This window comes from Lonchura striata, chromosome 4 (assembly GCF_050655825.1).
Source record: "Lonchura striata isolate lonStrDom1 chromosome 4, ASM5065582v1, whole genome shotgun sequence".
Lineage (NCBI taxonomy): Eukaryota > Metazoa > Chordata > Aves > Passeriformes > Estrildidae > Lonchura > Lonchura striata.
The window spans coordinates 25,729,731-25,744,362 of record NC_140706.1 but is presented as its reverse complement, the minus strand read 5'-3'; the positions used below and the strand labels follow the sequence as shown (position 1 = coordinate 25,744,362).

Genomic DNA, 14,632 nt, shown 5'->3' with positions numbered 1-14,632 from the left:
CTTTCCACAAAGATGGAAAGATGTTTAGATGTTAATGAATTACTTGAATACTTCGTTAAGACATCTATATGCCATGGTACAAGAAAACAGTTCTGTGGTATGGATAGTCTATGAACTGTGATACATCAAACTCAGCTGTAAGGTAGGCTAAACAGCAACTGTGTAGAAGAAAGTCATACTCTGAGGGAACTATGGCTTGATTCAACCAAGCATTATTTACTCTAAATAATTGTTGCTCATGCAGTGATTTTCATAAAATTACCAACAAAACCAGAACTCAGGCTTTTGTTGTGTGCTGCTGAATCTTGTTGTGAAACTCTAGTTTCAGTGGCTCTCCTAATGGAGGAAATTATTTTGAGATTAGGAATCAAGACTGGCTTGGAGTTTGAAATTCACAGTTCTCCAGCTGAAGCCATGCTCAGCCAAGGCCAAGCTGGCTTTGCAGTCTGAGTCATGTACTGCACCTCTTAGATACAAGTTTTCATTTACTGTTATTAGAATTTTTGACAGGGCTACCTAATCTCTGTAATGAATCACACATTATGGTTTGATTCCTGCATTAAGCACAAAATATTTGTTGTTTTACATTAAACAATATGATGATGTTGCATAAATGGTCTTGCTTCTCTCTCTTTCAATGCTTTTCCTGTTTTTAATGCAATTGTTTTAAAACCACCACTGTTGTCCTCCAGCTGCTGGAGTTTGGTTTGGAGAGATGTTTGGTTGGTTGGGTAAAATTGCAGCACTGAATTACCATGAGCAGAAGCCTCTAAGTACATTGGCACTCCTGTTTGCACATTTGCACACAAAGTAATAGGGCCTAAATCTGAAGGTATGGAAATACAGGTATGGAAAAGAAACTCGGGGGGGGGAAGCTAAGAAGTGTTCATCTTATTTATTTATATATAAATATATATAACACCATGTGTTTATATTTACAAATATAAACACTTATGAGGAGTATCACCCTCACTGATTATCAAGAGTGGTGACAGGACTGGAAGCTATATTCATAGAGAGGTGGTGGTTCACATTTTCTTGGGTGTTTTCTGATTTGCATTTTGAATGATAGCATTTCGGAAGCACTAAATCATGCACAGTAAAAACTGGAAGCCTTTCTGGTTTACAGATGTCATCTCAGAACCTGCTGCAGCCCCAGTGACATCTTTCTGTGACTCCTGGAAGGGTCCTGAACTGTTTATATTCTGGTAGCACACACTTCTGTCCATGTTGTACTCATTGTCTTGCCTTTTGTCCTGTTGACTTTATCATTCTTGGATAGTATTAGTGAGCTCCGTTGTATGCACAGACCAGGACTTCAGTCAGACTTGACATCTTTGAATGCAAATACAGGGTCAAATGCAGGTCTTAAAAGCTGGTATCTCATGCGGGTAGGGCATTTGCTCTGTCATTTGCAGCTTCAGGCGGCACTTGTTTCTTGGCCAGAAAATTTTGCTACAACAAATATGCAACAACCAGCACATCCCTCCAGCTCCGGATCGTTGGGGCCGGTCAGGACCGGGACCGGCGCGGGGACAAGGAGTAACGCCGTCGGGTCGCCGCTGTTCCCCCGAGCAGCGCTTCTCGCAGGGGAGGGACGGGGCACGGCAGGCTTGTCGCCGGGGTCTGGGACCGGAGCCTTCCTGCGGGGAAGGAGCTGGAGAAACCTGTCGTTGGCTCCAGGAGGTTTCTCCTGCCGGAGCTCTTTCCCCTCCGCTTCTGCTGTGCCAGCGCCTCTTTCAGCTCTCCTTGGAGCCTGTGAGCCTGGGCTGCGACAGCCCAGCCGCTGTGCTAGAGGGAAGCGTTGCAGTCGCCGCAGGCGCGAAACTCTCCGTCCCTGGCTGAAAAGAGAGCCTTTGCCGGACCGTAACGTAAAACAAAGCGCAGGGAAATCCACCCGGGAACTGCGGATAAATGAAAGGACACGGGACTCTGGCCCACGCTAGCCGAACTCTGCGCCTCGAATCGATTCGGTGGGCCGAGAGCGGCTGCAGGTCCGTGCGCTGGGCTGGCTCCAGATCGCTTCAGCCGCAAGTGCGCGTCCGGGCGGCCCGGGGGCCAGGGCGCGGCGGAGCCCCGGCGAGCCAAGGTAAGGGGTGCGAGGGGCGAGCTCCGCGGGTTCTTGCCCCTTACATCAGCTCTGGTTCGGGCTTATCTTGCCACCTGAGGCCCTTCGCAGCGTGACGACGCGTCCCTTAACCGGATGGGGGGATGGGGGGGGCGCAAAGCCTGTGCCCACTCCATCCGCCCTCCCTGGGGGACGGCTTTAGAGCGAAATTAGCAAGTAAGCTGTCTCTCAGCTTTTCCCCAAGGGGTAGAGCCTTGTGTGCGAAAGGGGTGGAGATGTGGCTCTTTCTCGCGGAGGTTTATTATTATTGGGTGGAGGAGCGGGGAGGGGGAGTCTGCAGAGCAGACAAAATGCGAAGCCCTCCCCGCAAGTGTGTCTGTGCAGGAGGAGGGTGCAGTTCGTCAGAGACCGAGGTAGAGAACGGTGAGGGGGCGGCCAAAGTGGAGAGGGGTCAGCAGCAGCCAGAGCATGCTCTCCACGCAACAGTTTCCTGCCCTGCCTGCGGAGGAGGAGCGCTACCGGCAGGTCCTCTCCGCCAGCCGGGTAAGGCGAACCTCAGGGCGCTCCCCTCCTCGCTGTGGGCCGCCTGGGGACCGCGGGCAGGGGCCCTGGGAGGGCGGCTGGCTCCCCGCTCGGTGAGCCCCGGACTGCGGGCGGGGGCAGCGCGCTCAGGGGCCACCGCCGGCGGCCCGGGCGCAGTTCCCGTGCGCGGCGCACGGCGTGCGGTGCCGCCGCGGGGCTGAGCGGTAGGGCGCTCGGGCAAGCGGAGAAGGGGTCACCCCCTCTCCGAGCCCGCCGAGCTGTTGAAACGAGAGCGGACCCGTGGCTCGCAGGCAGGGACGGGGCCGTGTCCCCCGGAGGACGGCCGGGGACAAGTGACCTGCCGTGATGGGGCCGTCCCGGAGCGCTCCTGTGTCGAAACTTGCGGGGACGCGCCGGGAACGGCCGCGTTCAGAGGCGCGGGCTGCAGGTGAGCCGCAGCCAGCAAGCGCTCGTTGTCGGCGTCTCAGGGAGAGCCGAGCGGCGCCCTCGCCCCGCTTTTCTCACCAAGCGCGGAAGATCAGCTGGGTTTCTGTGCCCGGTAAATGCTCTGCCGCTGGAAGGAGCGGAAAGGAGTTGGCCGAATCCGACGACAACAGGTCCGGCCAGGATTTGCGGCGGCAAAGTTTAGGCTTAACCTCTGTCAGGGCTATCGTGGCAGCTCCGCCGTCGGCTGGGCTCCCGGGGAGCCGATGCACCGTGACCCTGGCGCGGTAGTTGTCCCCCGGCATCAGCGGGAGCTTGCTTTATCCTTGCGTCGGTGCACCCTGGGATCGGGTGGAGGGACCCCCACCCTCTTCTCACGGTTGTCCGGCGGGATGGTACTGGTAGCCCCCATGAGGTTATCCTGCACAGGGTCACAGGGAGACCTTAATCCTTCCAGGGAGAGCCAGCCAGTATAGTTGTAAGTGTCAGGAGAGGATAGCGCAGGTGTGGTGTGGGCAGTCTCGCAGCACACACCTGTGGGGAGGGATGAGCGGGTCTGCCGCTCTTGTGGGAGAGGCTGCATAAGAGGAGGCGAGAGGGCGCTTGCAGAAGGTGGCTGCTGCGCTGGTGCGAGCTTGCAGGATGGGTCCCCTTAGCCTGCCCTTCCCTCCGCTAGCCGGGGCGCAGGTGTCTCCCCAGTGTGCGCGGCGGGGGCCGCAGCTGTACAGCGGGGCCGGTGTGGAGCCCGCGGCGAGCGAGCGGCAGCGCCCGCAGGAGGGAGCGGCTGCCCTCGCCCTCCGCCGTCGGGGGAGCCGGCTGCGCCATACCGGAGTGCCGAGCCCGAGGCGTGGCACCTGTGGGGAGGGCGACGGAGCTTCTCGCGCTGTCACACCGATCGTACGCGGCCAAAATGGCACAGCAGAGGGTTTCGCAATTTTATAAACACGCCAGTATACTTAAGTAGTATCATTGCTCCACTTGATTTAAAATGCAGAATCCTTGGATGCATTTCATGACAGGTGATTAATTAATTAACTTAATTTACTAGCAGTCTGGTTGAGATTATGAAACTCTGAAGTGAAATCAAATATCTAGAGCTTTTAATGCATTCACGGGATCTCTTGGGAAGTTTTGGCTTTCAGCAGTAAGAGCATGGTAGTGGATTTTTCCATATGGCTATGTACAACCTTCCTGTGTTCCTAAAAGATGGATCAGTCAGCAGGACTAAATTCTTTTGTTTGTTTTTGTAATGGATGTTCCAGATGGAGATGTCTGTTATAAGCTTCTTGGGTGCTGTGGCACATGGATGAATGAATGTATCACTGAGGTAGTCCAAACAACTAAAAAGTTGTAATACAAGAAATCGGAGAACTGCTCTCCCTAGAAAAGCTGGTGGCATCCCCAGAGGATCTTGGACATCCAGGTTCTGTAGAAAGATGGAGACTCCTCCAGCTGAACAAGGGAATCTTAAACAGTGTTTAAACCTTTTAGCAATTACATGTTCATGACTTTTTTCCCCTCCTCCAAAGGCTCTTTATGAAGTACCCCAACAGGCAGACAGATCTTTCTGCCTGTGGAGAAGCCTGACCCTTCAACCCTTCAATCCCACATATAATCCTCACTCAGAATGCATTTTTTAAGGAAGCCACCAGCACTCATTTTCCCGAGAAGGCTCTTGCGGTGGTGAGCTAGGCAGTACAGAATGCTTTCCCATGAGGAGTTTGCTTGTGCTCTTAGTATCTCATGAGGCCATCAGGACAAAATATTGTTTTTCCTGAGTCTTTTGGAGGTGGAACTATAAAATACTGAAGAAAACATTCACTTCCTTTCCACAAGTCTTAGCTGGGACTCGCCTGTATCCAGAGAACTTGAGTGTCTAGTGAATTAGAAGTATTGTATGTAGATGGTTGGCAATTTGTCATGATTGGAGGTGTTCTATAAAATATGTGTAGGGCAATTTTATATATCTCTGTTATTGTTTGGCTGTTAGTTTTGTATTAGATGATGCCTATAGATACAAGTCAAAGCCAAGACTGTAAACAGTGCCAGTAATTATTTTAAAATGTGAAATGTGGGTTTACTTGAATGTAGGAGTTGCCCTTTTTAAAATTTTTCTTTTCCTGCTAAGCTGATACACGTGTTTAGGTCTTAGCACTCAGCTCCCTTGAGGAACATTACTGTCCTGGCATTGTATTAAGTCCATGTATTGCCAGACACATAATTTCTTGTCATTACTTGCATAGCCAGACAAGGAATGTGTGCAGAGGCTGAGGTGGATAAGCACCCAGACAGAAATCTCATTTGTCAGAAGGAGAATGGTCCTCTCACATGAAGGTGAAACGGGCAAGGGAATTTTGGGATGGTTAGATCTGGCAAAGAAATCCAGCAACTTCTGCTCAACTACTCTAACTAACAAACCTTTTGTTGACAAGCAGGAAGACAGCACTTCAGTGTGGCTAAGTGGATGTTTGAGCTCTGTGAGTCTTTGCCATGCTGAGGCCCAGCAGGTTCAGGTCATCCCAATCCAGGAGACACAGTATAAGCACTACTGGCACTTCTTAAGATGTGGGAGCAATATCTTTGACCCCACCTGGACTGGGAGGCCCTGGCTGCTAGGTCATCTGCTTTCAGGCTGAACAGATCATGCTGTTAAGGCAGTTACATACAGTGGCGCTATCTCCTAGTGTGGTCAGGTTTTAAAAGATGGTGGTTACAACTACATTGTGTGGGAAGAGTCCTGTCAGCGTGTCAGGTATCCTTAGCAAGTGCTTACAAGGCCAGATGAATGTCTTGTTTCTGAATGCCAGCCAGGGTTTGGCAGGGGTGGATGTCAGGCCACTTGCAGCAGGGCAGTTTTAGACTTGCACTTGCAGCTTAGGTCCTTTCAAATGTGGCTGCCAGACACCTCCTGCTATTTAAATGCCTTCAGGATGAAGCAGCTAAGTAAGCAGCAGGGCTTGAAGGGGCCAGTCTGATTACAGTTTGAAATACTGATGCTCGTAATCTGTCCCAGTTTCTTTCCCTACTGAAAAGATATGGACCTCCTAAGTAGCAGGCTGGGTACATGCAGTTCTCAGTGCCAGGAGAGAAGGGTGGTTGATAACCTGCTGTGAAGTGATGGGTTGTCATAGTAGGAGAAAGAAAGGTTAAAGCCTCCTTGCAAAAGTCTTCACATTCAGAGCAGTTCTGAAGACAGTATTCAGATAGCTCCAGCATGACTCTTCTCATTGCTTCTGAATTTTTAATTCTCTTGGCCCTCCAGTCAGTTGTTGCTGTGTGAGTGTGTGCAGTTTCACCTACAACTGTCCTGGGCTTCACTCTGGGTGCCAGGGCCTGAGAGTCCCATCCACTTGCTGAGACTGCGGGAGTGGGGCAGCCCTCGCTCCCCGAGGGGCTGCCTGAGTCAAAGCGGGGGCACAGAGGGAGGAAGAGCGCCTGGGCCTTGTCCCTTTGGCTCTCGCGGCAGCAGCCCCCGTGTCTGGCGGGCTGTCCCCGTGTCCAGCACACGGTCCCCGTGTCCAGCACACATCCCCGTGTCCGGCGGGCTGTCCCCGTGTCCAGCACACGGTCCCCGTGTCCAGCACACGGTGCCCGTGTCCGGCGGGCTGTCCCCGTGTCCAGCACACGGTCCCCGTGTCCAGCACACATCCCCGTGTCCGGCGGGCTGTCCCTGCTCCCGGCCGCCTTGCCCGGCTGTGCTGAGGGGCGAAGCGGGGGCTGCTCCTGGGTCCTCTCCCAGTCCGCAGCCCCCGGCAGAAGAATACGATGCCGATCGCATCCTTTCCCTCAGTCCCCCGCCCTCTATAAATAACTCTGGCTGAGCTGACCTGTCAGATTCCCCCGGCAGAGCGGATCCCCTGACCCGGGCCGCCTGCAGTGGAAAGTCTGAATGCAAAACATACCGTAGTAAAAATAGAGCGGCCGGGGAGCCCCGCCGGCAGGTCCCGGCGGCGTCGGTGCCGCACCGGGCCCGGCTCCCGCTGTCCCCTGGGCGCTCCCGTCAGCTCTGGGAACTCCCCTGCTCCTAAATCTATGTACACTTGAATGCCCCAGTGGTGAATGCTTTTCTCGCTGTCAGATGGAAGCATAATTCATTTTTGCTGTGGAACAGATAGTGCCAAGTAGCGTTTTTAATTTCAGCTTGCATTTCTAACCAGCAGAGAGGAAAGAAATACAAAAAATGGTTAATTTCCTAAATGCAAACATAATAATGAGATGACTGTCAAGCAAGAGAGTCTCATTTCAAAAAGAGGTGAGAATGTTGCTACCTCTGAAGTCTGAATTAGATTCCATCCTGTGCCTACCTTGTGCAGACAGCTGCTCCCCTGAAGGGATAGGTGCTCCTTGGCTATGGTTTCAAGTCATTATTATTTAAAGCAGTGCTTGTAACTAAATTGTGCATATATAATTTCTGGTTGTTTTACCTGTGAAACTTGAATATCTGGAGGTTAAAGCCAGCAACAGACACGAGAAAACGCCGTCTGATGCTGCTGGTTCATCCGTGTCACAGTTGCTGGCCTCAGTGCCTGGGGCACAGCCGGCTCTGGGAGTGGTGGTGGCGGGGCCTCGGCCCCCAGCCGAGCGCCCCATGGCCACTTGCTCTCTACCCCATCCTGTGGCATGCGGGAGAAAACAGAAAGAATGAGAAAGCTCATGGGTCAAGATAAAGGCTGGGAGATCCCTTTGTGATTACAGTCATGGATGAAACAGACTCGAGTGGAGTAAATTAGTTTATTACTGATTAATACATATTGACTGACTCAGATATTGTGAAAAAAAACCTAAAAAATGGAGCAAACATTAAAACACTTCAGGAAAATATCTCTCACTTCCCAGATTTAGCATTGCACCAACTCCTCTCCTTCCCCTTTGTTATCACCACAGGTGGCACTCAATCTCTTAAGTAAGGACATGAACAGCACAGGGAAGGACTGTGATTCTCTTCTACTTCTTAGTTCTTATTCATCCTTTGTAGGCTGCCGTCCTTCTTGGGAGTATTTGCTCTACCATGGAGCACATACTTCTCTGACCTTGGTGTTGACACTTCTCTTTTCCTGCTTCTCTGCCTTTGTGGTGTGTGTGCCCTTTCTTAAATACTTTTTACAGAGGCACCACCAACTTGGTTGATGGGCTCAGCTGTGTTCTGTGGTGTGGATCCAGGTGGAACTGGACATATCTGGCACACAGCAGCTTCTGCTCTCTTCTCAAGGAGGCAAAACTTGCAGTCCCCTCACTGCCAGCAGCTTGCCACCTACATGGATGTCCATGTAATTGGGGCAGAAGTGGTGGCCAGGGTACTGACCAGAGTAGCAGTGTTGCCTCTGTGGTTGTCTTCTTCCCTGTCCCTCATCCCCTATCCCCGAATCATGAAGGGATGGAAATAATCCAGCCATCCTTTTGTTCCTTTTCATCATTTCTGTCATTAGAGTGGAACCTTTGCATCATCTGCTTGAGTGCCACAGTTTATAGTTCTCTGGGATTTTTTTGAGTTGTTTCCAGCATAAGGTAGCTTTTTAGCACATTGACCTCTAGAAAGTTAATAGAGGCTGAAAATCAGATACTGACAGAGCTGCTTTTGAATGGTGAAGTTTGTGCTGTGACGGTTCAAGTGCTGCCCCTGGGGGACAGCTCCTGTAAGTCTGTGGGAAAAAATACTGTCAAGTTACATCATTGCAGGTGTTCCTGTAAGCTTTTTCTCTTCCAGAATTCCAAAGCCAATTTTTTCTTGCAAAAGAAGTATTTTGTATATTGAACATTTAATTGATCTTCACCTAGTCCTTTGAGGGAAAGGAAGTGAAGGGAGAGTTTCCTATTTTTTAGGACTGCATCAGGTTTCTTCTACTCCAATTCATGTGCTGTAGTTCAGGGAGATTCCAATATTCAGTGTATGGTGCTTTTGCTTTGGGACTGGTTGGTGATTGTCAAAGTCTGTTTTTCCCTTCTTCTTTTCCTAAAACCTGTAACCCTCAGTTTTGCCATATACAGAACCTGGTGTTTTAAAAACTAATGTGCTAGAATCTTTCAGAAGTGATTTGTTTGATGCCAGAGAGAGATTTCACTTGGCAGTGATTTAGCAGTAGTAGTAACTGCTCAGAGCAATTCCTATTACTGTTCATCACCTCAAAAGAACTCCTAGTTTCAAAATAGCCTATACTGTCACTATAATATTACTGAAAATTTCTTGATAACATCAAAGACTCAGGAAGCATTTCCTAAGGAGACTCTCATTTTCCTCCTTTTCTGCCTCTGAGTGAAGCAATGAGAAATTGCTTATGTGCTCCTTGCATTTTTTCATTGCACTAGTGATTTCAGAAAGTAGTCAACTCTTTCTTTTGGAAATAAAACCTCTGGTAGGTAGCACTGAGGAGTTTTCCATCCCATCTCTGAGTCCTGCAGCTCTACATTCATGTAATAGTACAGCAGATAGCTGTAATCATGTTTTCTCCTGACTTCTATGGGACTGTGGAGCAGCATGGACACGTCTTCTATTGCTGCTGCTTTTGCTATCAAATTTTTTGCTGGGTGGATTATTTTGCCTGTGTTAAAGTTGTCCTGAAACCAATGGCAGCTAGAGATTATAGAAGCAGCACAGGCTACATTTCTCAGGCTTTTCCTAGCCTCCTGCATTTTCACATCTCCAGGAAGAAACAGACAGCTGAGCCCTCCTTGCCTTAACAGCCTTTCCTTTTTTGCCATGACACAGTATTGAGTGACAGATGTTGCTGAGAGATAGTTTATTGTTTGAAAAAGCTAGTTCTGTGCATCTGCAAATATTCCTAAAAGGATAATAGATCTGAAAGAATATTAAGAACTGTAGAATAAGTCGCTTTCTTCTCTTTTTTTTTTCCTCACATTGCCTTTTGATATGCAGCAACAGAAGAATTAAGTAGTAAATGTCTTTTCTTAAGATTTTCTTAAGCTTCATTTTGTCCCTGCTCAGCTATTTTAAGGGTATTAGTTTAAATAATTTGGAGTGCATGTAGACAAGCCTGGAAAGGAAAACTAAAATAATGATTGAATGTGTTTAAAAGTTTTTAACAAATCCTTTTCCCTATAAAGTGAGAGATATGGAATAGTGTTGATGGTAGTCTGGATGGCTTGAGAATCCAGATGGTTTCCATTTGCTTTTTCCTTATCATAGATAGGATTATTCTATGACTCTTGGAGTTTTCCAAAGAAAATGTGAATGGAAGGAAATCTGGCATCTGTTCTAGGGATGACAGATTGAATATTCCTAGCCATAAATACAATAGAATTTTTATTATTTGATGAAATAATCAGATTGTTATTGTTTCAGTGACTTAGATGGATGCTTTTATCCCATAAATCTTTATGTGATTCATAAAACTTCATTATTATGTCAAAGTCATAGTCAAATATATTCACCAGTGTAAGTCCCTTCTTAACCCACTTAATCTTGAGCTTTCTGTATTGGCTCTTTTTTTCTTTCTTTCTTTTTTTTTTTTTTTTTGTAAGTTCAGCACAGCAATATTGAATAGGTTTTTAATCTTTATTCTCCTCTCCAGTTATTTCTGTCTCAGTGTTCTGGTAGTTTCAAAAAATATTCTTGTCTTTCTTTATTTTCTTTTGCTGAAGCAAAATGTTCAAAGATGACATGTTTCTGAACAAAGTGGTATCATACTGAAAAATGAATGAGTCACCTCTAAATTTTTTAGGTAGTAGGTTATCGACCTTTGTGACATTCTGTAAATCCATTTTCATCTTTGGGAGGAGGTCAAATAAAAAGCCAGCTATGCTGAACAGATGAGGCTTTTTCTTTGACACTAAATCACATACTTTCCTTTGATTAATATTGCTGTTGGCCTTATCTTTGGTCCAAGGGTTAGTATCTTTTATAATCACAATTCAGAAAAAAATTCAGTAAAGTGAATATTATACATTCAAATCTTAAATTTTCATTTCTTTTAGGCAGATGTTTATAGCTGAAGAATAATTATGCATTTTTAATGAAAATTTAATAAAGACTCATGAAAGATAAAGAGACAAATGCTTTTAAAAAGACTCCTGCAATCTTTTAGCTTGCATTCTACTTTACCATCCAGTTAATGTAATTGAAACTTCTGATTTTAAATGGGTTAAGCAATTGCATAAGCAGTAGGCATTACACAGAGGGTTGAACCTACTGATGAGGCATTAACAGGAAAAAAAGGTATGTCCAGTTATGATCTCTAACTACCTTTTGTGGGATGAGGCTTCTGATGGCATTTCTACACAGGCAGTGGGTGACTGATGCACTGAATGTGAGCCACAGGACAGGCAGGATTTCTTTTTGGCCTTTCTAGTTTTCCAGGATTGAAAGATTCTTCTAAGAGGAGCTTTTCCTCTAACAGTATCCCTCCACCCCTTCAAAATGTTTTTGGTTTTATTTCCTTTTTTTTATTGGCAGAAAGTAGGCCACTAAGATTTTTCTGTGGGTTTTTTTTATGGTTTTCAAATTTGCCTTTCTTATGCTAATGGCTCTTCTGCAGACATCTGCTCATTGAATTCCCAGCAAGGCAGGAACCTGAAGAGGGTACTGTGTTACTTACCCCCTGCTTGCTGGGTTCTCAGCAGTGTGTAGCCAGAGGCTTGCCATCGCTGTTCAGCGTGCTTAACTCAATGCAATGAACATCTGGGTAGTCAGGAAAGCATTAGAATAGTCTCTCTGTGTGTTCAGAAAAACAGCACGGCACTGTGGAAACTTCCATGAGTAATTTTTGCAAGCCATAGCAACTTAAAGAAAACTAATAACCCATAGAGCATGAATTCTGCATTAGTTAAAGAGTACTTTCCCCAGAACAATTTCCCACTGCTTGGTGGAAGTGGGCTGAATGGATGTTCGTGTTCTGGCACTGAGAAATATCAGATAATGCTAACCATAGTCTAATCCTTGAAGTTAATGCCTTTCATACACATTTCAGTTTTTAAAAAAATCTTTGCTATCTTCCATATGTTTAACAAACCTTGCTCATTTTGTGAGGAATGGCAACATCACACATCTTTACCACCAGCTGTGAATAGTAAAGAAGAGAGAACTTAGAATTGTAGTAAGTTTGCCATCAGCTGTACTGTTTCCTAATATGAACATTCTCGAGAATTCAACAAAGTTCCATTGTAAATGTGGGAAGTATCCCCACAGTAGTTTTAGGTTTACATCGGTGAAATTATAAATAATTGAAAATATGTACAATATATAAATAAATATGTAAACAATTAACATTTATGCCAAAACAGAATCATTATTCAGCAGCACTTATTTTTAAAAATGAAGGGATTACAACATACTGGTATTTCAGAGTGATACTGCCATTCTCTAGTAATGATCCTTCTTCCCCATTTTCTAATTCAAATTTTGAAGACTGATTTGTAAAGACTGTATATGTTGGCTAATAGTGTGTCTTATTCTCATTTATAATGAGATAAAGATTAGAATACAAGAAAATACTCTTTTTCATTTCCATCTTTTGCATGAGATGTTAAGCATAGATTACCTGTAATGGAGATTCAAGGTCAACAGTTTGCTTCCCAATAGCTTTCTGCTGTCTAAACAAAGTATTTTTAGGGAGACCAATTATTAAATTATTTATGTTTATTTTGATATAAAATCGAAGTAAAGTGCCTTTATAGACCACTACACTGCCAGGATAGAACAGTGTATTCTTTCCCTGAAGAACTAGATGAAATGAGAATAAAGTCAGAACTCCAAATTGCCTGGCCGCAGTGCCTGTGTCTGGGTGGCCAACTTACTTGCACCTCCCTCAAAGCCTTCAGAAAGGGAAGAAAGAGTTACAAAAGAAAAGTTGCACCAGCGGCAGGCTCTCTTAATTGAGCATACACTGTGAAGATAGTAACTTGGGTGCTGGCAACACCACCTGCAGCACAGCATTTGTTTGTTATTCCACATGAAAGTAGATTTGGAAGTGCATATTGGTGGCTCTGATAGCTGGTTCTTCCTCAGGCAGAAATGCAGAGTGAGGGTGGATTTTGCAGGAGGTGTCTGCAGTCACACCAGACACCACAGCAGGCACACAGCAAAGGAGATCTCGCTTGGTAGCAGCAGTGAAGGGTTTCCCACACACAGGTGAGTGGGGCACCACAGGTGTGCCTTTGGATTTGGTCTCAGCAAATTTTCTGCTGGCTCGCTCAAACTGAAGCTGGAGCAGCATAAGAACAGTGTTGTCACTGAATGTGGAGAGATATACCTGCATGTCAGCTTGTCCCTTCTGAGCTTCTCCTGCATACATACCTCCTCAGTTACTCAAAGCTTCAAAATTGTTTCAGTGGCTCACAAAACTGCTGAAATTGTTGGGATTCAAGAACTCCAAATTTGTGCAGCAGAAATATTTGTAAATCTGAATTAGTGACTGACTTCTGGTGGTGCCCAATTTGATTTTTGCAGCACTGTTTCTCAACCTGGATTGAAAACAGCTTGAAAAATCTATTGAAAGAAGTGGTCAGTGGGTCTATATGGTAGTGTGAAAGGCAAAACATCACATTATTTTATACCTTGCATCTTCTTCAACACAAATGAATCATCACTGACACAGTTATACTTATTTAAGTGAAAATATACATCAGGAAGATTAAATGTGTTTCAGGTTTATGCCTCAAACAAAATAATCTGGCGTCTAGCACCAACCAAATACTTATTTTGGAAAGATAATGCCCAGCTTTATATAATATCTCCCTTAGTAGGATACTGTATATTTTGGATTGACTAATTTCATGGAAGAAAAAGGAGGTCTGATCGTCAAAATGAACTTCTAATTAATTATGTCAGCAATTTGTATTTTGTATGAGGATATGGAATTCCCTGGGAGAAGTTACAAGATTACAGTGAACTTGAACTATCAGCAAAATAGAGTATTTTATTGGCAAATAACAAGTTGTGGTAATAACATGCTTTTTATGTGTGCTGACTTGCTGTATGAAAAGTGTTGGTTGGGTTTTTTCCTGCCTTCTTTATGAAAAGGTCTTTGGATTTGTGATTTTTTTTTGCTGCTTTGCAAATGGCACTATTTACTTTTAGAATAACTATGATGTTACTGTTCTTCAATTTGTGTATACTAGAATTTTTTTACAATAAAGTAATCTAATGGAGGTGCATTGCTGACTCCTAGTATTCATGTAAACAGGACAAAATGAATAAAAAAATGTAGCGCATTTTCAGCTTCTCTTACTCATTACCAGGCCTTTGAATATTATGAGTTGATCAGAAAAGGCTGTAAGAATGAGCATGGTTAAATTTATATATTTATATGTGGTGTTCTGTGCTTAAACATTGCGACTTCACAAGGTCAGTTTTTGCTCTGTAGCCGTAACAGGTGGGAGCCATCTTCCTCTAATGGCAAAGGGAAAGCTGTAATGGCTGGTATAGTTGTGTCAGTCCAGTATCTAGAGATTTAAGTGCAGCATCATAAAAGCAGATGAAATCACAAGAGCTGACAACTGAGCACTGCTTCAGCATTAGAAGAGGAACAGTATCAAGGATACGGAAAGAGCTGCAGATAATTTTCACAGTTTTACATAATTATTGCTTGGCTGGATAATAGATTCCTCAATGGCATTATGAGGACTTCTGAGGACAATGGCATTATG

At 45.6% G+C, this 14,632-nt stretch overlaps 1 protein-coding gene across 3 annotated transcripts in view; it reads left to right on the top strand.

Moving 5' to 3' along the window:
• The first annotated feature begins 911 nt into the window (after positions 1-911).
• Positions 912-14,632, top strand: part of CORIN (corin, serine peptidase) — a 114,573-nt gene continuing 100,852 nt past the window's right edge. Inside the window, exon 1 of one of the 3 annotated variants that reach the window (XM_085577848.1) lies at positions 912-2,089. Coding sequence is in view for 2 of the 3 variants with exons in the window: in XM_085577847.1 (XP_085433973.1) it covers positions 2,537-2,611 (75 nt within the window). In the remaining variant the exon portion in view is untranslated. Of the gene's footprint in view, positions 2,090-2,214; positions 2,612-14,632 lie in introns of those variants that run through there. The other 2 variants (XM_085577847.1, XM_021526370.4) reach the window with 2 other exon arrangements.